Consider the following 26,087-nt stretch of genomic DNA (forward strand, 5'->3'; position numbering starts at 1 on the left):
GACTAAATCTCTATTCAACCTTTATATTATCCTGTGGAAAAAAGTAATGCGTTATTGGTGGAATACTTCGTGCAAGTAATAAATAGCCAGTGACAAAATGCTCAGTAAGATTTGAAAAAAGTTCGCCTGTTCCACAATGAGGATATATTATCTTTTAGCCGATTCCTGTCTCAGCTGCGGTATACGGTTTTGCGTGGGCTAACGCGGTTGGTTGTCGTATGATATCCGGTGAACTTGAGGGCGAAGTCTCCTGCGAATGAACTGATGAAATTATTTGGGTGGCAACGCAAAGTGTACTGTTGTCATTCCGATGTTCAAACTATGATTATTTAAAAACAACGTAATATACTGAACTAAAAACAAATCAGTTAATTCACGTATATTGCCGCATCAAATGTTCCGCGACAAAAACGGCAGCCGTGAAACAAGGTTCGCTTCCGCGGTTAGTTTTGCACTTTTGTCGTGGGTAACGAGTAGACCACGAAAATACGATTAGCGTAGGCATTTGGTGTGTCCCACGCCTTGCGTTGATGATATACAAACATATTACTTAATGACCAAGTGTAGTCTTATGCGATGAACGCATTTACTCATGGGCGTTATGTAAACGAAGGACTTGGATAACACGCTGCCAAATAGATGACGCACGCAGCCCTGTTTGCAACCGTGGTGTTAGCGGAATACGTAAACCCTTATATCTATCAAACACCTTAGGTTTTGTGTAGATGAACTATCAATTCCTGTGCGACTCCGGTTAACTTTTAACAGTGAACCAAACATAACCGCCTTGGTATACTGTGGTCCTGCCAAGTTTCGATGCATTTTGGGATAACCCTTCGGTGGTACCGTCAATGATCCCCGCGGCGTGTGTCAGCAAACACAAGTAAATGCAGGAGACCGATAAATTGAAAGACATCTATGAAGGCTTTCCCGAAAACCTCTGTCAAACATTATCTGTCCGCATCAATTTTTATTCTGAGTTTGCCAGTAAATGTGAACGAAAGAAATTCGACGAAATCGTTACTATCTAAAAATATGCTCACTGGTGCTTCTTCAATAACCCGTGTAGCCTCCAAAAATTGACACATTCCGCCCTTTTTTAGAAAGTTTCCCCCGGAAACGTAAGGTTACCAGTTCGTCTTCTCGGGTACACAATATTTCGTGATCCTAAGCGTGCCAAACGAGAAATCACCGTTTTCCCTAGTATTCGCTGGATGAAACTGCACCGTGATTTGGCCTTAGTTCCGCTCGCAAACAGTAGCATTAAGGCAGGATTTTGAGTGGAGACATTTTGAGTGGAGAACGCCCATGAATGTGCACCATAAAAACCGAGGAGAGGTACAAAGCATCCACTAACATGTTCTAAGCAATTACTCCACGTTGGATATGTAAAGTAAGACGAGTCGGCTGCAAAATATATAGCAGGGATATAGTCGTATAAGTGAAGATATTCTATGCTTAATATAAGAAACTGTAAAGCCTTTTCACCCTTACTGAGAAACATCAACGTTTAAATCTCGAAAAATGCTGGTCATGATCTTAAGGGTTTAGCCCTTTGTCCATCAATTTCTGACGTTTCAGGATTAAGGACGTTTTGACGGGTGTGTGGTGTCAAGGTTGCACATATTTCGGGTGTACTTGACAAACGGAAAGTGCATCTTTTTCTAATTAGACGTTGTCAAATGTCTCACTGAGAGAGTGGCCATTATATTGCACCTTTTTACGAAAGTTAAACCACTCTAGTTTTAGAAGAAGGGGCATTGGGTGATAGAACTCCAGAAGGTCCTCATAATATCGTGAGAGTTCAGGCTTTGTTCGGTACAGAGGATCACCTGAACTAGAGGTATTTTGGCGGGTCAGTATCAATGGGGGTTTATGAACTTCGGAAATGTCTGTCTAGAGCCTGCAAGATCCAATTGCGCTTTGAGTTGTAGGTAAGCATAATTTTGTTTATATAAGTTTAGACACCTGCACTGATTCCACTGGTCTGGATCCATTTTACAACTGCTCGTGTACCAATTTAGCCTCCCTCCAAAATCCCGGATAATCAATATTTTCGCTGGATCAGTTGATCATATGCCTGGATTGACAAGTTCAGTTGTGTGGGATATAAAAATTGCGTCTGTCACTCGGAAACCCCTCCAGATGAGACTTCACATGAGGACCAAGCCATCGCCCCCCCACTCATTGACCCATTGTCACATTTCTTCTCATTACTTTATTTTTATTCACTTATCCGTTCATTTTTATGCTCATTTAATAAAGTTTCCCACCCAACCTAATGCAGCTCAGTTGACTTAATAAAAGAACTTCACTTGTGCTGATGTTACCCTGTGTTACTCAATGTTTTTGGACCGAAAATAGAGGCGGCCCAACTGCCGAGTTCGTCTCCCGACATGCTACAGAATTCGTAGATTTGGAACAGCGAGGCCGCATTTATGTATTCTTTTCGGTGAGTTTTACCCATTTCTTAGATGACTACCTGTCCGGTCTCTAGAATTCTCTCTGCCAGACCACGTTTTTAAGAGAACGGAGGCCGCATTTATGTATTCTTTTCGGTGAGTTTTACCCATTTCTTAGATGACTACCTGTCCGGTCTCTAGAATTCTCTCTGCCAGACCACGTTTTTTAAGAGAACGGACAAATGCAGCACGAGTACAGTGATGTGCACTGACATAAACCAAAATAAAATGCCTGGAAAAGCACATGCTTCGGAATACTTCTTCCTCCATGAATAAAAGTGCAAGGCGTCAATAACCCCCTGGACTGGGTTAATGTATGAAAGCCTTTGCACAACACCTAATGACCTTGACTGGAACATCAAATGGAGCTGTCTGACAATTCCCATGGTGCTCAAAGCGATGGGTAGCCGTTAAGCAGAACAAATCATGTAAACACGTGCTCAATCTTCACAGACCGCGACAACAGATGCGTTGTCTGATCGCGTGTGGCGTGTATCTGGCTTTTGAATCCGGTTGAACTTCAAGAAACGGACATGTTACAGCGGTTTAGATAAATCCAATCTAAACGGTCTACGGGGCTTGTGCTTTGGAACACAACTTCCCGCTATTAGGTTGATCCTTATAGAACCCGAAGCTTTGGCAATCTGCCAAAGTATTGGCCGCTCACGTGGGCCAACTTGATATGAATCAGGTGGCCGTTCATCTGTTCGTCGAACGGGCAACAGATGGAGTGCAACGGGACGAAAAGATAACCGGTGTCATGAATTTCTTCAAAGCAGTTTGCGCCACAACTTCGCTGTTGATCAACAAATTTACACATTGGACCCAAGCTTGTAGATACGAAGTTGCTATATTCTTCTAAAGAAGAACGCAGACATTAGTACCTGGCAAATTAATTTGGTGCTTTCGTTCTCTCGCTTCCATGGGAGGTCCAACAGAACCGCACAGAAATTGAGCACTCAGGGGCTGGGGCCTCCCAATGTCGTTAACGGGAGCGGGTGTTCGCGTCTTGACTATATTTGCCGTGATTCTTCAAACTTAAATCCAGTATTGACTCCATAAAGTATAATTATCTCAGTACTCGCTAATTGACGATTGTCTTCAATCACACATTCGGGTGTCTCACGTTACAAAGTCTCCTTGCAAAACATTTCAGGGTGACAACAAATTTCACCGAATACCAACTGCAATCCTTGGCACGGATATATGGCGTATCGACCGGAAAAATGCAGTGCGTAATCACCGCTGCGTGATTTTCTGGTTAGTCGCGCATAAACTTTTGCTAATGGGATCCTGCCTACACAGGGTCAACCAACCTTCGCGCGTTGTCGATAAACAACATTCCCTTGCGATTGTGAGCCATGCACCGTTTACGGTGTTAGAGTGACCACCATTCATCATTCACCACTCACCTGGCACACAAGTCCAATATGTTCGCATGTTTCACTCGTTTATTTTTTCCGTGCATTTTACCAGGAAACCGAGGTGTTGAAAGTTTTCATGAAAATGCCTGCTGTGACGTTGGCCCGCTAAAAGTATCATCTGAGAACACAGCGCGTTACTCAAGGGAGCGCTTTGCTTCAGAATGGTGTTTGGATAAAGAGCGAAAGGACATCCGGATTATGCACTTGTTTAGCTACCCGGAGAGGAATTTTACTCAGGCTGGGGTAGCACGTAGTTTCGATGCTCAAACTTATCATCAAAAAAAGAAACCGTGGAACTTCATTCCAGTTTCTTACGGAATCAGCGGCGATGCATGCATCATCAAAGGAAGAAACCATGGACCTTCGTTCCAGTTTCTTACGGCATCAGCGGCGACGCATGTTCTTGATCCATTTCTGGTAAACCAGTTACACAAAGCACTCACGCTGGTCCACCCAAGACGATGAAATGCATGCCTGATGGACTATTACCAATCTAGTTCCCAAATAATATGCGTGATGCCGAGACCAGACGTTGCCACGAATTTATAGTAATCTGAGAGTTCACCTCCAAGTACATGACATCAGCTTCGTTGCACCACGGGACCGAATTTCTGGCTCAATACCCGTGTATCAAACTCCGATCCACCTGCTAATAACTGTGTCAGGAGAACTCACATCATTCCAGTTCTTGGAAAAAATGTCACACGAGTTAATTAAAAATATACGGTTGTCCTCAATCCTCGGGAAATTTGGGCGTTTCAGTAGTAGCGCAAGGGAATTGCAAATTGTTCAACAGGTAGTTCCGTACGACAGTCACTCAACCGGGACATCTGAATGACTCACCCAGATTCTTCTGCCTTTGACCGAACCGAGAGATTTCTCGACCATCTTATTCAAAAAATTAACCAGGTCATTGGTTGCAAGCAAGTAGCTGGATCACCGTTTCCTGGATACGCATTGATTTCGTTTCTTACCCAATCTGAGTGGTTTACAGAACAAATTGTTGAACCACTCTCCAAACCAAGCTGATATCTACTTGTTGGTTGGTTGACGACATTTATTGATCAGCATTTTGTCGATGCATTATTCCTTAATTTTATTAAAATATTAGTGACTGTGTACGACCACATCAACAGGATCTAAAATCATTTATTGATCAGCATTTTGTCGATGCATTATTCCTTAATTTTATTAAAATATTAGTGACTATGTACGACCACATCAACAGTGATCTAAAATAATGGACAATTTCTTCACAGGGCAAAGTGCGGATACTGTGGAAACCCCTGGATGGTTGAAGCACGGTATACTTCTGCGTCCAGTCAGCTGTTGTAATCGCAGGAGCAACGCACTGCGCATACAAATTAAGGGAACGTGCGACTACGGTGTGGTGGAACGACAGTCAAACGAGTTACCTAGCAGAATGTTTCCTTTGAACTTGGAAAACTTGCTGCACCACTGGGCTTTTGTAATTTCTGTATCCACCGTAACGGTCATACGTGTGTTCGTATATATCCCTGGCAATAACGCCAGCGAGATGTATACGAGCATGGAAAAGCGTAACCGGTTATTTCGAACCGCGATCCTGATTGGAGCGCACAACTTACCCACGTTGGTTAAACAAACGTGATCAGTGAAACACATGAAACATTCGGACTACCTGTGTGTGTTGTGGGGGAAACTGATTCCGTGAATTATCTATCGTTTGGTGAGTAACTTTGTGGTGCCCCAGGGAGAAATGTCTGATAGTACAACGGTCGATGCAAACCAATGTACAGGTCGTGTGTGACGGTACACTGTTTAACGTCACATGACCTGTTACCCATTCGCAACGCTATCTTTCTAAACAACAAACACATATACAATATTGAATATATACATGTATACAATGCATATACATACAAAATTTGCGATATGTATAAAAGATATATAATATAATACATATATATGTATATATATATTTGAATGGATGAGAGACTTGGCCTATTAGAGTAGCGGAACTGAGACGGCTTCAGGTGTTCGACAATTGCTGTCTCAGTAGCACAGCCCGTGTGGGTTGGTGTCGGTGAATCCGTAACGAGGCAGTTAGAAAGCGTGTTTTCGGTTATGTAACAGGTACTCCATTGGAGAATGTGTCCAGCACCAGAACCTGCGTTGCTTGGGACATCTGTTGCGTATGCCGAACCATCGTTCGCCGAAGAGAATGCTACTTTCCAAGCCCAATTCAGAGTGGCGTAAACAAAGAGGTGGCCAACCCTTGACATGGCAGATTATGAAAGAGATCACGAAACGCTTGGGTGCTGTCGGTGCTACTCGCCTTCCAGGATTGGGACCGTGTGATCCTGAATGCGCCTGGTTGGAGACGCTGCAGTATGTGGATGCCAACCGATGTCAGTTTCTATCCAGATCGCCTGAGGGAGCGTCTGGAGGTGTAGGCACCTCGTAATGATTGTGATAAGCTAGAAATAAGTCCCTTTAACTTCCACCTTCACTCTTTCTTTAAATAAAGCTTTCAAATAAATCATGGTTGTGCGGCAGTGGAGCATCGATGTTGATCGCTGATGTCATGCCTTCGATGATGATGATATATACAATACGAAACATGCAACATAGTGCTACAATGATGAAATTATTCATATGTGATAGCTGCAATACATCACCTGGTGAAAAAACCCTGAATGGCAGTGTTGAGCATTCGGTAATTTTGGAGCTGCAATTCAATCTAATAACTTGGGAATCACAAATTTTCAAAACTGCAGGCTCTCAAATTCACCGTGCTGTGCTTTCCTCACATTCAGGTGACCGTTTTCATAAATGAACGTGTTGTTCACATGCTTTTCGCATCAGTTCATTCTTCGCATCACTATGGTTCATTTAGAAATGCTTTCGAAGTGAATTTCCCGTGTGGTTCAAGGACGCTCGAGGTACCAGTGCGTTCCACAAAACACTAGCTCAAGGAGTGACAATCTAAGTACGCATTTTCAAATGTATGAAACCGCGCCTCCTACGAACTCGGCTGAAGGAATAAAATATGAAAACAAAATAAAATAAAATAAAGCACATGAAAAACAAAATGACCTGGTGTCTATCGTGCCAATAAACCTACCAGGACACCGGCTAGATGTCTCTAAGGGAGCCATGACACTATTTTTCCGAGGGAATTTTGCGATTACCTTTTCTTATTCTTAGTTTTCCCGTAGATACAGCCAGGCTCAGGAGGATGGCATCTGGAGGGCTCAGGTTTACATCATGTTGATCATGCGTAACGGAGAGTTGTTGCTTCCCATATGAACCCACATGCATTTTCGGCTGCCTGTCAGCTTACCAATAACCCCGATTCTCACTCACTTTGATTCAACACTATGCCTTCGCCTTCTGTTAGTTGCTTTAAAATTTAAATGGAGAATACAAGGTCTTCCTTTAGCATGGTCTTCTGACAACTGCCCTACGTGACACGCAGTTTGTTAACCACGCATTATCTGCGGCTTCCACTATTAGAGGCCAATGGTACATCAGGAAGTCGATGTTGTGATTACCGTCACAAAACTGTTGTCTAATTAATTTAATTGGAATAAATAATTTGTGCATTTCCTCATTAGAAATAGGGCACAGCCTGGGCGGCCAGCACAGTTAGTTTGACGACAAGAAACCATCGTTTCTGCAGTTTGAAGTTTCATTCAAATGATATAGTCCACATGACATGTTGTGACGATTGCGGAAATGTCTAACATTTCACGGTTGATGAGCTTACGAACGAACTCCTGAGTATTGCTCCATAGTAAGCAGCCTAAAAGTCTTTGGTTTTCCAACACTTCTACCAACTTCGCTTCATTTTAGAGAACTGCACTGTCCTACAAATCCTTTGGGTTTACACTGGTGTTTAGCCTTCAAAAGAATGGGCCATTTTTAAACTAGAAGGAAAGCCAAGCGGCACTCCGTAGTCCACTTTTAGGGGAATGAATTGCTGTCAGTCGGTGGAACAATGACCGATGCCCACGCAAAATTCGCAAATCCCCTTACATAACTAATAAGCAGCCAGTATATTGAGTTTTGGGTATCCTCATGCCATTTTTATCGTATCCTACATGTGTTGCGATCAACATTCTCCGGAGTTCGACGCACAATCAATCAACTAGATTATCCAATGCTTTGGAAGTAGACGGGTGGAAAGTAGGTGAATGTTCACAGAAACAAGTTTCCGCTACTCTAGTAAATTTCAAGGTCAAGGCCACTTGACTAAATAAACGTTTTTGCAAACCATTACGTCTTATGTTCGAGTATTTGTTAACTTCAATGTCACTGGCACATTGTTCATAAAATCACGTGAAATGCGATCGTTCAGCTTGAGGGCCCACCCAAGGTCATTGAATGCGATGGAGGTACCATCTAAAATGCTATCAGAAATACTGTGCCAAATCAAAACAATTTCGTCTGGAAAGTAGACGTAGATTCTTGACCGGGCAGCAAAAGAAGTCGGTTGTGATACAAACACCGCGGAATAATGAGTAATGATAGGCAATTTATATCTAGGCTCCATACCGCATGGGCTTCTATTCATAGTTAAACTTCCCCCGAGTAAAAGACGTAGATTGACACACATGAACACGTAGATAACAAGCTGATGCTTGTTCATACGGTTCAGGTCGTGGGCATTTTCTATGAGCTAGTGTGTGTCAATATTTTGATGAGTACAGATATTTCTGTCACTAAAATGCGTACATTCATGAATACTCATGTATGACCAAGTGATTCCTACCTCAGCCAAAACACTCGCACTTACATCTACTCACCTAATCTGAAGAAAAGTTCGCGTATGATTTCGGCACATCATTTCAAAACATATTTCAAAAGTTGCACAATCAGCTTTAGGATCGGAGCAGACTGAGGGGGTTTTAGAAATCTATGGGTGGTAATAAAGTCATTGTAAGTCTATGTTGCAACAACTTGTCACATTTGTGTAGTCATCACATATTCAATCAGCAAACGTTCAAATCCGATGTACCAGAACTGTTTACGGTCTGCGAATTTGAAGAGTCAGAAAATGAGGAAGTCAGAAAAGATGTATTTTTGGAATAGGAGCGCTCACGCTTCCTTCATTCCATGAATGTTTTGTCCCGACTACAACGTTTTACCGTGTGAAATAAAGCTGTTGACTCGGGTCAGGTTGAAAAAAGCTCTTCCAGTTTGCTGGAGCAATCCGTAATGCGTCTTGGTGGCGACAATGTATCTGACCTGAGCTGTGAACCGGTGGCTTTTGCTGCTTGTCCTGGAACAATGAAGGCATACAACAACAAGCTGAGGTCCAGCAAGTCTTTGTTCCGTTCATGGGATAAAACAATCAAGTTGCCCTACCCAACTGACATGCCAGTTTCAAAATAAATAACATAACCAGACGCGTAAGACCTCCTCTCTGATGCCTTTGAAATCAAGCCCAACAGTACCATTCCTGTGCCAAAGTCAATATTCGTTCACAAGCACCAGAATTCCAGACTGGAACGTTAATTTACTACATTTTGTGATCGGGTGCAGGGTAGCGATATGGGTAAAACTCAGCCCTGTGTGCAACATAGCCCCCTCTGGAAATCGATCATCGGGGAACTCTGGATTACCAGGTGCACCATAATTTATCTTTAACCATTCCGAGGATTTTTCATAATCAAGGCGCGTTTACCGGTGTCTTTGAACCGTTTATCTTCATGGTTGGGTTGGAGTGGAATGTTTTTTTTAATAAAATACGTGATGCACTATTCTCGAACAAAAGCACCAAACTGGTGGGATATGAGTACGACACGACTGTCGTACACACCAATTTCAGAGATTCCGAACATTGGAAACAGACCCCGTGGTTTAGTGATGGTTCATCTTTCGTTGATATCTCAGACACAAAAAGGACTTCAGGCCACTTACGGAATGCATCATTAATGATGAGGAAGCTTTGTCGGTTAATTGGCCCGGAAGAATTCACATGGCTCTTCAATTTGTGGCAAAGGCAGCGGCGGTTGTCAGCTGCGTAACTTCTGGTTAGCTGCGGGCCAAATGTCACGCGCAATTGGTTCATGATCTCAAAACTCATAACTCGGACTTTCGGTGTGACCATAACAATTGGTGCAACGGTGTCACCTGCCACTTGGAAACAAATACAAGCAACAGTGTTTTGTGATCCGTCACAAAAGTTACATTTCGAAGTTACTTTGTGGAACATCACGTTAATAGTGAGGGCTAGCGTTTCTCTCTCAATCACTTGGAAATTGATTTGTGCCTGAGCAAACATCCCGGTGGCGTGAGCGATTTCCATCTGCATACAATCAAGGAATGTGTGAGTTATGACTGTAGCGATTCCGCGGTATGATGCGCGGAGGTACAATTGCGTAAGCAAAAGTTCCGATAGCAACATTGTCTTTGCTTCTTCATATGCAAGCTTGCGGTCGCGTGAAAAACCTCACCGACATTCCTAGGTCAAAAACTGATTGAAAGATATCAGCGAAAGGTGTTCATTTGGCTGGTAGGCGCAGTGGTAGCTAATGATTACAAACTTCAGTTCGGCAACATTTCATTCCTGCGATTGTGTCGATATTCGACGGGTCTGGGCGCTGGCTACCTTGGTCAATAAGAAACTGCGGTACTTCACACAACTCAGCAAATCACCTGTTCTATTTAGCCGACTCCCATAGTGTCCTACTGGGTTTTTATTCGTGGCCCTACGTTCATCCCGTCGTCAAGGCATGCGGCGACTCTGTGAAGTGTGCTGGCGCAGTTTTTTCTCCACATTACAATCGACTGTACTGGAATGAGCCCGGGTACTTGTCACTCATAAATTAGGATGCGAACTTCGAAAAGAACCTAAGTCGCAAACTAGTCGCCGTCGTTTATCTTGGGAGAAATATCCTTAGGTGAAAGCAAAAGGGAGCATGTGTTGTGCAAAGAAACTCTTAGAGGATAATCAAAGTAATCGGCACGAATTCGAACTTCGTTGAAATCTGTGTAAATATGATTGACGTAGATATTTTGTGTGCAATTTGACTGTAGGTTCGGGCACAACTGAAGCACGTCTTTTGCTTCCGAGCAGCATCTAAGACCATCAAGGAAGAGGTTGTGCAGTCCCTGCATCTGCTGGGTTAATGGTCTCAGACACCATCAATGTTATAGTTAGTTCTGGCATGAATACGTTTTCCATCAGTGGTACTGAGAAATGCAAAGGAACGTTTCATTCTGTCTCCAACAGATTAAGCGCATGCTCAGCAAGATGGACAATAACAATGATATCTCTCTACCACGCAATCAAATTCACCAAGCAATTCACGCCTTCATCCTTAGTCATTTCTTGTGCTGTTCATTTTTCGTCTGCAATTCGGTGATCCGATCTTCCTCCACAAAACTATCCTAATATCGAAAAACGGTCCGGACTGGAATCAGGTTTCACTTCCGTTTTCTGTGATTGAAACATACCTGGGAGTAAGAAATTACGATGGCCATGCGCCTGAGTGTCTCAGCATGTTTGGTTGTTGTCGGAAAATCTCTCCGCCTGATATCATCCCAAGGCAATCAACTGGTTTTTCGCTGGTATGGTGACGATGAAAACGCTGTCGGCTCTTCTTAGCGAGGATCAAATTCATGGCAGACATGAGGTTCCCACTCAGTCTTAAAAAATTCCAGCACCCTAACCCATATATTCGGCCTAAATGCCCGATTTGGCGCGCTTCCCGTTATTCGGACACCTAACAGGAGGTGTGAAAGGGACCCATATCATTTGGTTTCATGACCCGTTGAAACGCCCTGTCCAGACAGTTTCTGCGAAATGGTTCTTTGTCCAATACGACCGGATGCTCAGATATTGGAAAGATTTTTTTCATAAAAAACGGAATACTTTTCACATACTTAACAATGTTAGGGAAAAGTTTGCACAGGAAAGCTGATCATAATATGTGACATATTCATGGATATTATTCTTGTCTTCGTATATAAGCTAGTTTACAATGAATTCGTAAATCTCGCCATGTATATTGGTTGTACAATCACGCAATTCGCAACCTGTACAAAGCAATCAATATTTTGTTGCGATAAACGTTAACAAGACTTACTGTTTCAGGGAGGATGGGTTGAAGAAATGGCTATCCAGGAAGCTTCGCTGCAGTTCTGTTTGGAGTCCTTTGTTCTCGGTTTACTAGTCTGAAAAGAATCTTGTTCATCTTCCGTCAGTCTCCAATCACATTTTAGAATTTGCTTATTCCAGCTGGCGGTCTTTGAGCTAGTCGCACCTCATGCCTCTTGTTCCCCACAATTTGGGGAAGAGACATTTTATTATTATTTCACCGGATATTCCCCAGTGTTGATGAGACTGTCATGTTTTCGTGCAATCCGCATCTCCGCAAATTCCGCGGTCATGCTTCCTTCGGACTGCAAACGTATGATCATGCCGGACTTTATGCCACCCACAGGTTGTAGATAAACATCATCATTATTGTTAAAAGCATACCAGGGCTTCGGACAATTTTGCTACCTAGCTCCCTCCAATTCCTTCGACGGGCTGCACTGTGTGAAGTGAAGTCCTGCTCGCTTTCGCTGTCGCTTTTTCCGTTGCAGGCTTCAACTTTGCATCGCAACTTAAACAACAAACTCTTATTCGAAATTTTGTGATCTGTGGATTTGAAGGGATATCTGGCTCAAAATGAGGAGGCCAAAGCAGTTGTCATCAGATCAAGGATATGCAAAAAAATGACCTTGTTTTTTTCAAATATTCCAATAGACGTCTGGAAAGACACTGTCAATTGTACGTTAATCGCTGCGGTCGACGCATTGCCGATGACTGGAATCATTGACAAAATGCTGGACGTACCGTTTTGATTAACCAAAACAGACAGGAGATTTCGATGATGATGGATGAAAATTGTGAAGCTTCGTAACAAATGATTTCTGAATGCTTCTGGCCCTAGTTCTCACCTCTGACCTGGGGCTTTTTTTGAAGTTACTTTCTCCAATTCTTTTGGTTTGACTGTCTGGAGTACGGGCAAAGATTTATGGCTAAATAAAACTCTATACATTTCTGTATTTCGAAAATACATTCGCCTCGAACAAAGCAATTTTAGCTTGTGTGTAACTATACTTATATTTTTCAGACAATGAACCATCATTTCTCGCATCCTCTACAGACTACAGACATTATTACGAGTTGACTACCTTGACAAAATAAAGTTGGGGGTTGTATGTCACATGTGCCTACGTATAGTCTAAAATATGTGAACTGGGTTTGCCTCTTTGTATTCCATTGTTTTGCCAAACCCTTGCTACTCACACTGATTTACATTCGAGGAAGCCATGGTGCAACGTTCACCTAAGGCGTGATGAATCATGTTCAGGTTACCAAAGTACGAGTATTAAACTCATAGCCATATATATGGCGCTTGTACATATGCGAAATGATCCGGGAATGCTGCGCTTGAGGGTAGTTTTGACGCGTGGTCTGCTTTTCGGTCTATTGATTCTCACAAAGAGTTTGAACTTCAGCGATTGTGGTAAGCTTCCAAGAATAATTCCCAGCATAAAAGACGTTTTGTTGTGAAACCTCTAAGGTGGTACAAGACACATGATTCCACATTGCGTCTGATCTGTTACGCCTCACCTGGATTTTGTCCAGAGTTCCAGTAGGACGGCAAGACTTTACCGACAGGACCGAGTTTTTACTTAACTAATGCTGCCAGGCGAAATAATATTTTTCCCCTAATAACTTTGTATTTTTGAGGACAGTTTTCGGTAAAGGTTTCCCCCGTAAGAGAGGTAGTTATGTGTCCGCTAAAAATGTGTTTCTTTCATTTCCGCTACACTTTCGAGCAGAAACGTCCCCGTGAAGTTCTTTTCTCAATAGGGGCGAACACGCCTGTGAAGTTTGCATTTCACCAAGGGATGTACGACTACTTGGCCAAATCAGCTATGACCGACACCTAACTGTCCAGTTTTGGATTACTCTCAAAGACAAAGGTTGATTGCCCACGGTACAGTTAACCCGGAAATTAATTCTCGCGTCTTTTTTTCGTGTCCGTGTTGCCCGTTTCCGGAGGATGTCAGCTGTACAAACGTACATCAATGTTTATGCCACCGCTACGTGAATTTGCTGACGAACGGCAGTTTCTCCTCCGTTTCTGGCAAACCAACTGTCTTGAAATGCTTGACCCGCTTTGGACATGTTCAGGACTAACTATCGAGCGTACCAAAATATCGTGGCGTATTTTCGGCAGATTGAACCGCAGTCGTTTGCTGTTACTACCAACGAACGCGCTTCTTTGGTTCGTGGAGGCTAGATCAAGCTAGAAATTTGGCGATAAACGTGTCCCCTGTTTGTTTGATACTTTTATTTGTGGACTGTAATTACTGCATTTACAACACTTTTATTTCTCTCTGGTTTCATCGGATTCTAGGCCGCTGAATAGACCTTGAAAAAAGTGTACGTAAGGAGGGTATTTCTGCTTGCACATTTATTTTTCACATAAATAATTTCACGCTGCGGTTTCGTGGAACTCGCGCTAACCGTAGTTACACCTGATAACTTCATCATTCTGCCTCTTCAGGTTCCATGGACGTTTCCGAGATGAGGTTAACGCTTTATCCGTGCAGTAAAGAACCCTGCGTTATTGTTAGGGGGAAAACAGTCCCGGTTGAAATTGCGTTCGCGGAAGGTGAGTAATTGTTTGATCCCAGGTGTTCAGCTAAAATTTGCAATCCAGTGTCGCAGATTGCGATATCAACTAACATTTCATCCACTTTAAGTATATCCGGTTCAATGTGGCGAGTCGCTTCGCATAATTCGGGAAATCGCTTTAGTTTGTCCAGCAACTTATCTGTCGGCACCGGTGACTAATATCAGTAGTTAGTACTGTGTCCAACGCAAGTGAAATTTTGCATTTCTAATGACTCGACGTCATCAGCTGGGTTACAATTCGCAATTAATAAAAAGAACAACAAAACCAAAATATAACAAAACAGTTCGCCAAAATAAAACCACCGGGTCTCCCTTCCCCTTGTTTTCATCATTGCTGTTTTACACTGAAGGTAGATATTGTTTATCAGCCAACGCGGACTGTCCAGTAAAACGCGACTAGACAGGAAACTAAATCTCTTGTTTGCACACGGTTTTTGGCAACTGAACATTATGACGTGCCATTTTAAACTTTTCCGACTATTCATTGATTGTCGCACAATTGTACCTGAACGGTTTAATGCAATTCCCCTGGTTGTACAGTGTAGTGTGCGGAGGCGGAAATTGGACACCTTCCTACAGGCTACTTGCCGGCTCCATCAGTATTGTGCACTAGTACATCTGTAACGAAATCACATTTTGAAATATACTGACTTCGTTCACTGCCTGGACTTAAATTGTTCCTTTTTCTTTTTTTGCATTCGTATGCGTATCCCACGAACAGTCAGAGACAATCACTATTTTGACGTGATAAACATTAGCATGACTCAGCGAGTACGCTTTGAAGAATTAGTTAGCCAGTTAGTTTCGGTGCAGTATCTAAAGGTTTGTTTGGAGTCGTATCTGCTAGGTTTACTTGGCTGTCTGTCTCAAATTACCATTTACAACTTGTGCATACGATAAGCACACACGGGCTTTCGTCAATTTTTGCACCATGCTGTCCAGAATTCAATCACAAGACCCATCTGCGTGACGTGAATTCCTGTTTGCATTCGCTGCCGGTTTTTCTGTTGCAGGCTCTCTCCGCACCGGTAATTACTCGACAAAATCTTATTCGTTATTGTGTGACCCTTGGACTTGATGGGGCAGCATGCTCAATATGAAGAGGGTGAATATTTGACATCAGATCAAGGATATTCAAACGAAAACGAATTGATCTTACACTGCCCTTATGGTTCAAATAGTCCAATAAACCTATGGAATGACACTGAAAAATCTACCTTAATCGATGCGGTCTACGCGGTGTCGATGGCTTGAATCACCGACAAGTGTAAGGAAGGCAGATCCGGACGAGCTTTTTTCAAACTGCCGGACGTACGGTTTCTCATTTTCCAAGACAGACAGATAATTTTGAGCTTGGATGAAAATTGCGAAGGTTCGTAACGGATAATTGCTGAGACTTCCAACCCTAGTTTTCACTTTTGACCTGGGGCTGTTTTCGAAGTTACTTTTGACAACTCTTTTTGTTTGACTGTCTGGAATACGCGCACACATCTATGGCTAAATAAAACTAAAGAATCTTCTGTATTTTAAAAATACGTTCGCCCCGAATAAGGCATTTTTGGCGGGTGAAACCATACTTGCAATTCGCAGACAAAGAATTTTATTTCTTGCCTATTCCAAAAGCTACAGATGTTACCACCAACTGACTACATGGAGAAAATAAACACGGGGTTGTAGATCACATGTGCCTACGGAAAGCCTAAAACATCAAAACTTGGTTTACCTATTTTAATTCCGTTGTTCTTATAGACCCTTGCTACCCACACTGATTTAAATTCGGGAAAGCCATGGAGCCACGTTCACATAGGGAGCATTGAATCAGGATCAGCTTACTAGAACACGAGTCTAAAGTCATAGGCATATATAAAGCATTGGTTCTTGTGCAAAACCTGACCCAGGGATGCACTACTTGAGAGTAGCTTTGACGTGTGGTCTGCTTCTCGGTTTATCGATGCTGACAGAGAGTTTAAACTTCAGAGATTGTGGTAAGCTTCCAGGGATAATTCCCGGCTTACTGGATATTTTGTGGTGAAAGCTTATAGTTGATACAAGATGCAGGATTCCACACTGTTACCAGAACTGTTGCACCCCAAATGGATTTTGTTTAGGGTTCCAGTATGATGACTAGATTTTTCCGAGCAGACTGTGATAGGAACTTAACGAATAGGGAGTTTTCAACTTACCAATGTTGCCGGGTGAAATATTATTTTTCCTCTAATAAATTTGCGTTTTTGAGGGCAGTGCATTTTTTTTCGGCGAGCAAAAACTTGGAGTCTTTTTCCAACTGAAGACGGCCACAACACTTGTGAATTTTGCATTGTATTAGGAATAGACAATTATCTGGCTAAATGACTGTCCCATACCAAGCTGCAAGTCTTGGCAAAACGTGATACTTGTTCCTTGGACAGCACACGCCAATGTAGCCAACGAAATTTCTTGTTCATGTATCGTCTAATTGTAATCACGAACTCCGCCCCAGCATTTGATGTGGACGGTCGCAATGTGCACTTTATTTCCACTATAGCGTTGTCGCTCTCTGATATCCGTAAATTGGTTGACCCTAACACCATAAAGGATGACCAAGCACATGGAAAAATTCTGGTTGGCCCCATTCAGAACGTTCTTCTGTCATTCGCCCAAGACCAGTTTTGGATCACGACAGTCAGCGACAAAGGTTGACTGCCAGCAATTAATTCTTCAGTCTTATTTTCTTGCCCATATTGCTTATCTCCGGAGTCAAAGCAATGGGTGAGTTGGAGCAGTGGTTAGTTGGGCCGCTTCCTCAAGCGAGATGCCAGCTTTACAAACGTTCATCAATGTTTATGCCACAGCTATATGAATTTGCCAATTTTTCTCTGTTTCGGGTCAACCGAAACAGTCAACCAGAAATGGTTCACCGATACTGGACATAAATGACAATCGAACGTACTAAAATTCCGCGGCGTATTTTCGCTAAACCGAAACTCAGTCTTTTGGTGTTACTTCAAAAGAACACGTTTCTTTAGTCCGTGGAAGCTATATTAATCTAGACAACTGGCGATTGACCTGTCCCATGTTTGTTTTTAAAATTTCATTTGTGGGCTGTAATTGTTTTACAACTCTTTTATTTTCCTCTGGTTTCGTCGGATTCTAGATCCCTAAATACACCTCGAAAAGAGTGTTCGTAAGGGGGGAATTTCTGCTGGCCGTAGATACACCTGATATGTCCACCATTCTGTCTCTCCATGTTGCACAGGCTCCATGGATGTTTCCGTGATGAGAGTGACGCTTCCTTCATGCAGTAAAGAACCTTGCGTTACTGTTAGGGGGAAGACAACCCGGTTGAAATTGAGTTCACGGCAGGTGAGTATTTATTTGATCTCAGGTGTTCAGTTAGCATTTGCACTCCAGTGTTGCAGATTGCGAAATCAAGTAACCTTTCATCCACCTTGAATACGTCGAGTCCTCTGTGGCAAGTCGCTTCCTGCAGTTCAGAGGATAGCTGCAATTTGTCCAGCAATTTATCCCTGAACCCTGGCAACTAGATAAATTCGTTAGTATTGTGTTCTAAGCAATGGAATTTAGCATTTTTGTGACTCGACAATTTATAAAATCAGTTCATAAAATCGATTGCAAAAACGAACTACAGGAAGAGAATTTCGCCAAAATAAAACTAACGTTACTCCCTTTTCCTTTTTTCCTCATTGATGTTCAACACTTAAGATAGAAATTCCCTTCCATACGAAATCATTTACCAGCAAACACGAACTCACTAGGTACAAGCGATTAGGCAGGAAGCTAAACTTCTTCTTTGCACACAATTTTTGCAAACTGAACATTCTCACGTGATATTCTAAGCTTTATTGGATATCCATTGACTGTTACACAAGGGTACCTGAACAACTTAAAGCACTTCCGCCAATTGTGCAGTGTAGTTCAACTTCCACCAGTTGAGGGAGCAGATCTTAGACACAGGCCTATAAGCTACTTGCCTGCTCCATCACTAGCATTTACCAGTACATCTGTAGTGACGTGAAATTTTGAAATATATTGTCTTCGTTTGCTGCCTGGACTAAACCTGTTGTTTCTTCTTTTTTGCTTGCGAATGTGTATTCACCTGAACAGTCAGAGTCATCGCTGCTGAAATTCCCAAAATCCGGGGTGCTACAATTCCCGGAAGGCGGTATATGTGCACACCTGCGTCCACCTTGCCCCATTAAAGCTAGGAAATTCTACGGTTCGCTTCACAGACCCAGAGTGAATCTGAAGGGCAAACCCGTAGCTCGCTGGTAAACCATCATTTTTTTTCCAAAACACAGATAAGTCTCATGCACAGTGGAAAGGCTCGTCGTGAAATCAACGCTGTTCCGTTCACATGAGCGAGAGTTTCTATGCTGACTACATCGCTGAATGGCTTGTATACTATATTTGTCCAAACTTTTAGGCACCTGATACGATTACTGCGCCCCTACATAGAATGGGCAGCACTTTAACAGCATAAATATTGCCTTTTCTGGTTAGAAATTCGTGCGTTTGTGACACTCTTCGTTTTTATTTACTACTGACAACATTACGTGAGAGTGGCTGGGTGGCATCCGAAATTGTTAGGTCTATCAACAGTGGCTCATGCCCACAGGAAGTAAAACGTAAGGAGTGAGATGCAACTCAAGTAAAAAACTACCTTCAGGCTGCATGATACGCATTTGTCCTTATACAAATAAAAGAATGGGAAAAACATGAACGCCTTACTGAGAGCATTAGCACTATCCTTCTTACGCCTCACTCATTGGGCTCTCTAGTTTGAAGTGAGCTACCGCGTTTACCTTAGTTAACTTGACACAAGGTACTCTCTGCGATAGGAAGAAAGAAAGAAATCGTTCAGCTGTACCACCCTTCCGGTGCCTAGCTGCCATGCCACCCGTAGGAAGCACGAGGGCTGCGATATTGCCAGGTTGCCGAAGCCTAGACAGGGGAAGTCGAAGGGAGGAGGTCGGATAGGAACCGCGGTCCTTGCAGTCAGTAAACTCTCGTTCTAACCACTTGGGCCATATCGCGAAAGGCCACCTGCTGAATACTTCATTGTGGAACACGTGTTTTTATCTCAGTGTATCCACACAGCAGGAAGGGTTGCTCAAACTAGTTCACGAACTCTAGAGGTGTTCATGCGAAATGGGCGACAATGCGGTCGCAAAATAAGTGAAATGTTTCCAGCATCCTGATCTTTCGTCGGTAGGTTTGGCTGTCTTTCAGAAGTGAAGAGAGTACGATAGCTCTCCTGAATGACACTGGTGTTTAGCGCATTTCGGGAGCGCTCACTCTCATTACTATTGATGATCAAAAACTTCTCTGATACTACCCGTCGTCAAGTAGGTCAATGGTTGATAGCACAGATGGAAAAATTCGCTACTAAACGCTAAGTTTTTGCCGTTAACTTGAGTGCCACATTTCTAGTATTATGGATCCAAACAGTTTGAGGAACCGAACCTGGATACCAGTGGGTTGAATGCTAGGAGTAATATCTGCGACCCAGGCAGGTTTTTGACAAATTCGGAAGCGACCTGAGATTGCATTCCAATGAAACAAAATCTCTTTAGAATTACCAAGTTTTCCCAGGCCGGACAATTTCATTGAGAATATTGCCGCCTTTCTACCGAAAAATTTTTCTAACTATTTTCACTATTCCCCTGCAAAAATTTCAGGCTACAAGCTACTCGGTTGTTTTGTAACTTTGGTTTACGGTGTCCCATTTTGCAGGTTCTTACGCTTGCTATTTAATTTTCGACAACCTCCTCTAATGCATTTTCTCGCAGATTCCACCTAGTAAAATGGGTGTTATCCTTCACGTCTTCCTGGTTGTTCTTTTAAGTAATGCCGACAAAGGTGAAGTTTTTTGTGTTTATTCATACTTATCAAAATGTAACTCATGAAATTCTCTCTCCAGGGTCCTCAGACCATCAGAGTATAGCTAGTGTACAGAAACCGTACTAAATTCATGTACGTCTACATTCCCGTTCAAATCGCATAAACTGCATAAACTGCTCCACAATACACTTCTACGATAAATTTCGTGACATTAACCCCGTTTTTTGATATTCTCTATCCGGGGGCTTGGACAATCAGATAAACCAAGTTGCTCATGACATGTTTGATTTGCCACCGTTTATAGCGATATTTGTATTGCATAAACGAAGAAAGGTATGAATAACTGGCGCTTTGAGATATGAAAAGATGCTCCAGCTTCATGGGAATCTGACCTGATGTTACGCAGTTTAGATGCATATATATAACACCAATTCTCAGGGATAGGTGCCCGGTTAGCGCTGTGCTTCGCGTTTTGGCCAGGGTAATTTAATTTTCTTTCGACGATGTGAGATATGATCAACGAAGGGAACGTAAGTCGACAATTCACATGAAAAGGTACACAGATGTAACATAAACGAGTCATTTCTGTAACAATGAAGACATTTCCAAAGCAGTGATTCTGGCGGACGGTCAAGGTTACACGGAAAAAAATAATAAAATGGCGAGTAGAGGGCATATCCTTATAACCATACAAAGCGTGTGTATACATTATAACTTACCGCAGTCACTGAAAATCAACCTGCATATCACCAGGAAGTAGGAAGGCTGCGTCGTCTTAGATTCCGCCCTGTCATTATTGATGCATACTTCGGTTCATCCGAGATATTCGACAATACGTTTACCATCTGATTAGCCCCACTACTTCCACAGCTACTGATTTAGTGTTTTGCGCCAAATCGCAACTGTGAGAGAAGATTTAACGTACTGACCAATCGTCTACAGCGGCTGGAGGGCAACAAGCATCGACGACGTTCACAATATCAAACGTTGTCGCGTTCTCGTCCTTCTTGATGTCGGAATCACCAAACGTTCGGTCACAAGGCACGCGAATGTTAACAATCCTTTCCTTACATGCCGACTTCCAACATACCTTTAAACACGCCAACCAGTCAACTACAAAATTTCCTACAATTTTCGGTAGTTGAATCCTTTAACATTCAACCCCATCATAAGTCGCTTACGTATGCCACCGACGATAAGCCTGATCGTTATTCACCATGCGAGGTGGGTCATCAGGACTATAGTCGCCAAATCACTACCAACATTCGGTATACTCCAGGATCTGACAATTTCGTTTCAGACACCTCACCCCGCCCAGACATCAATACCTTCCGCTGTCGGACGCAGATGGACCTGGCCAGGCTAGCGAAACTTCAAAATTTTGATCTTAAGTTCACTTTCGCTTATCCTTGCCTTCTTCATTCTCATCACCATACCGGTGTGAAATAATTTTTCCTAAATACGTCTACGTTCAATCGTTCCGGAAGCTTTCCGACGAGTTGTTCCCGACGAATTCCATGGTCTGTCTTATACAGGAATTGAGCACAATTCATGTGGCCCTACGTGATTACCGGCCTGGGCCAAACAGTGGATCGCCTGTCAACGCGGTAAAGCGATTCGGCATACTCTCAGCTCACTTGCGGCTTTTGATGCTCGATTCATGCAAGTTTGTTGGTCCAATTTCCCAATCAAACTGGTTTACTCATATTGTTACCAGGATTGAACGCTTTACACGTTGACAGGTAGCCACCTCCAATTTGGATAAGTTGAATCCTCGTCTTTGGAGCATTGGGTGAGTAACTTTGGTCTTCCTTCCTCCGTTACATGGATTGTCCACCCGCAGGACCGGAACAACGGAAATTGGGGTGTTTGCTAACAGACGGGTTCAATTTTCAATGAATACATTGATATCAGTTGTCTGTGGCACTCTTTAGCCTATCAGTGTGCGGACTCCGGAAATGCACGTGCACGCTTACGCTCCACTGCGCTCTTTAGGTTAATGCAGAATACGCTATTCTGTCTCGGCCACGAAGAAGCTAGTGGACATAGAAATCAAATGAAAATATTAACAATAACGGCCCCCAAACAACATGCCACACAGTCTGATGATGAGCATGAACAGCTCCAGGAAAAATGACCAAAGCGTCACTCTGAGGAGAAAGTTCTGTCTACAGTACAAATCAGCGAAATTCATCTAGAAAGTTTGTCTCTGATAGGACCGTGACTATGCAGGAAACCCCATGACAGATCCTCACATGATAGGCTATTCGACCCATTAGAAATGGAGTGTCTATGCTGTCCAAGAAGCTTGGTAGACCCACGTTCCGCGGAAACGAGTGATCAAAAATTCTGAAAACAGGCTGTTCCGATTTATTCTTCCGTCAAGCTGCCTTTCGCAAAAATTATCATGTACCAATGTGGCACACTGACATCCAGCAACGCGAAATGTTTGAAACACTGAGCAGAACACTACATAGAGCTTCCAATCCGGAACATTACCCTTCACCAGAAAGGAGGATTGCAAGTATGGAACATTTATCACCCTGCAATTCTACGGTCGTCCCACAGCTGAGGACGACAAAAAATCACCCACAGTGTTAAAGAAAACGGTTCTCAGTCAATACAAGCCTAGTGTGTCTAGGAAGAACTAGGAGAAAATACCTGAGAGACAAGACCCGGAGACAAGAGTGAATAATACTGCCTACTTTCTAGGGAGATGTTAGTGGCGGATGTAGCAACTACATGCGTGTCCAAATTAACCCTGGTTGTTACCAGACTTCTAAAGCCAGTGTTTCTGATCCAATCAATTCAAACCAGTTTAGCTCCACCTATTTCATTCCATTCCATGTTGCGTCCGTCTCCTCAATCCCACTCTGTCACAATCCAATCTACCTCAATCTACTCCAATCGGATCGGTTCAAGCCCAATGGTCTCCAGATCACTTCCCTAAACGATACTTTACGCTGTCCTATTCGCAGCCTCTGCTCCCATATTTGCTCATCTCCACACCAGAATCCACAGTTACCTCCACTTCCGTTCTTTCTTCATGCACCCTCAAAGTGTTTTTGTCCTACGCAGCAATATTCCTCATCTAGCTCCCATCTTTCTGAACTACATTCTGGCCTTAACGGATATAACTTTGTGTCACTGTGAGTTGGGTGCTTCAGAGATTATTTTGATTTCATCCTCAGAAATATTGGAAATTCATACCCCACAAAGATCACGTAGAGGCCGTTGCAAACAGCGGACTATGTTATTGATAGTGGACCTCACCGTTTAACGAACACTGTTATGGTTCACTCTCACTCTGTTCTTAGGCGAAGATTCATGTCCGTTCAAAAATCTACGCTGAAAGGAGCCCACACTCGTCGTTCTTGGATCTTGTTGAATGGATTGCCTACTTTGGTGTTCTATCGGAACCCGGCTTTTATAGTCTGTACGCTTCATAGCTTGTTCCAAAGAGGGTCCAAAGTGGTTTCATTATTTCGGTGAGTTTTGTGCATTTTGAGGCAATTTTCTGGAATCTGGCGTTTTCGACAGAGAGATCACGGCAACCATTTGCTTTTGCACATCAGTATGGTTTTGACGAGGGACGCATTCGAACTCAGCGTCAGTAAATGTTTATTGTGCCGAACCCCGACTGAATATGTCGCATCAGTGCACCTTACGTCCCAGTTGGGAAGAGATAAGAGAAACCGTATTGTACTCTTCTCCAGACGAAACTGACAGGACTGCTGTAAAATCTCCAAGGGACTGGCTACATTCTACATTGAGCTAATTACGAAGAAGCACTCATCGATTTCTTGTCAACGATATAACGGGATTCGACACAATCTCGGTGAGCTTGGCGAAATGCACTCTTATGCGCAGTAATCTATGAGTGAGCTTCCAGCTGCGGTTTTCGTTCACAATGTTATTCATTGGAAGTGAAAATGAATCGGTGTCTGCCCAATTTTTTCAGGTGCGAACCGATAAAATAGTGTCAACTATAGTTCACATCAGACTTAGTAGACGTCACCGAAAGGAACAGACTGACCGCCCAGGATGCCAGCGTATGCATTCGGTCGGTTGAAATTTGTAATGGCCGGTTCAGATCATATTAGATAATTTTACTGTTAAAATGTGAGACTAGCGCTATGAAGTTTTAGATGTGTCTCAATCCCTGCAGCTACCTCTACTTCCGTTCTGTCTTTTTCCACCGCCAAAGAGTGTGTCCTACAATTCGAACTTTTGCATTAGGCTTCCTCATTCAGCCCCCATTTTTCCCACTCAATTCCTGGCAACGGGTATAACGAAAGCCCGAATTAGTAGTTTCCATTGGCAGAAGGGATGTCGGAGACGACGAATTCAGAAAGAGTAACCGTCTGCCGAATTTTTGTAAGCGAAATCCGATTGAATTAGGTGAAATCGGGTTAAACTAACTATTAAGTAGGGGCTCCCTAAGAAGTCAAGTTTGCTGACTAGGATGGCAGATTCATTATCCGCAGAATTATGGATCGCTTGGCTTCTCAGATAATTGTGATTCAACACATGATTATATTTATAAAATGCTGGATCACACTGTATGGCGAAGAGATGCCTGTCAATCCGTCGACATACTCAAATATCTTGGAATCGCATACCACGGAATCACATCTCTGCAGGCGAGGAGAAGAGAGCACATTCACCCACACGTTATTAACCACACAACCACTTTGGTGCAACCAACTAAAATTTTATCTCCGGGTTCACCACTGAAGAAAACACAGGGACTGCTCACAAAGCGCGTTACGTGGATACCAACGTAGTAATATGACTGTAAATATTCCAGCAATATTATGTATATAGTATCAGAAGAGCGCCTCAGGTCTGCACTAATGATGGACTTGATGCCGAACCGCGTCTCATTTGTGAAGATATTACAGAAATCGATTTTCAGAGGCGCTTCAACATATGAGTACGGGAAGGTGAGGAAATGTGGCCCGGCAAATGGCCCACATGTTTGGAACCATTACTGCAAACTTATCTCATATCTACAGCACATAAATGTTTCAAAGTACAAATCAGATTTTTGTGGAGATTTCGCCCTGCAAGTGAAGCCAATCTATGCTGAAAAGCCGAAAAGCACTGCACAGCGGTTTCATCCTTATTGGGAATCATCAGAAGTACGCATCTCAGAAAACTCCGGAGAGTCTCGAACCAGCGTCCTTCTGGCCAGTAGATTGAGCACTTAACCATTCAGCCACGAGCGGCTGATCAGTAGTGTGATTAACTCGGACTTAGACACGGTATAGCGTGTTTGAAAGATTCAGCCCTGTCGATCAGTGCACTGCTCTGACAATGTTCCGGAGATCCTTATTAAAGCTTCTGGCGCCTACTGTTTTTTGTCATAATGTTTATGTAATACGCGATTGGTCATAACCGGGGACTATACTTCATGACAAGGGAGGGATTGATGTGTTTACAATGAATTAGGAGTGTAATAAACGTGATATCTGGGCAACAAAATGTGATTTATCTATATTAATTTAAAAAAAAACAGAACACATGTGTACGTGTAGGTGCAAAATGTGCGCACTTTGTCCATGTAATCCGACTATCTCAACCTTGCCAATTTAATGTTCGTACGTTCAGGCAGGCGTTAGGCTCTCATATGACTACCACATTTGCAAATTCTTTGAAACACTCTTG

The 26,087-nt window shown here is 42.9% G+C and overlaps 3 protein-coding genes across 3 annotated transcripts in view; all 3 read left to right on the top strand.

Annotated features, from left to right (window-relative positions):
- T265_10493 (hypothetical protein) overlaps window positions 1-3,324 on the top strand; it is a gene marked incomplete at both ends in the record, with an annotated part of 5,394 nt that extends 2,070 nt beyond the window's left edge. Inside the window, one exon of the mRNA XM_009176876.1 lies at window positions 3,088-3,324. Within this exon, the coding sequence (XP_009175140.1) occupies window positions 3,088-3,324 (237 nt within the window). The remainder of the gene's footprint in view (window positions 1-3,087) is intronic.
- A 1,802-nt stretch (window positions 3,325-5,126) lies between these two features.
- T265_10494 (hypothetical protein) lies at window positions 5,127-5,516 on the top strand (the record flags this gene model as incomplete). Its single annotated transcript, XM_009176877.1, has 1 exon — window positions 5,127-5,516. The coding sequence occupies one exon, from the start codon at window positions 5,127-5,129 to the stop codon at window positions 5,514-5,516; it is 390 nt and encodes a 129-aa protein (XP_009175141.1).
- An 8,929-nt stretch (window positions 5,517-14,445) lies between these two features.
- Window positions 14,446-18,846, top strand: T265_15163 (hypothetical protein; the record flags this gene model as incomplete). Its single annotated transcript, XM_009176878.1, has 4 exons — window positions 14,446-14,553; window positions 16,475-16,561; window positions 17,812-17,918; window positions 18,681-18,846. Coding segments are annotated over 4 exons (462 nt in total), but the record flags the coding sequence as incomplete, so codon positions are not given.
- Between the last annotated feature and the right edge of the window lie 7,241 nt (window positions 18,847-26,087).

This window comes from Opisthorchis viverrini (genome assembly GCF_000715545.1).
Source record: "Opisthorchis viverrini unplaced genomic scaffold opera_v5_370, whole genome shotgun sequence".
Lineage (NCBI taxonomy): Eukaryota > Metazoa > Platyhelminthes > Trematoda > Opisthorchiida > Opisthorchiidae > Opisthorchis > Opisthorchis viverrini.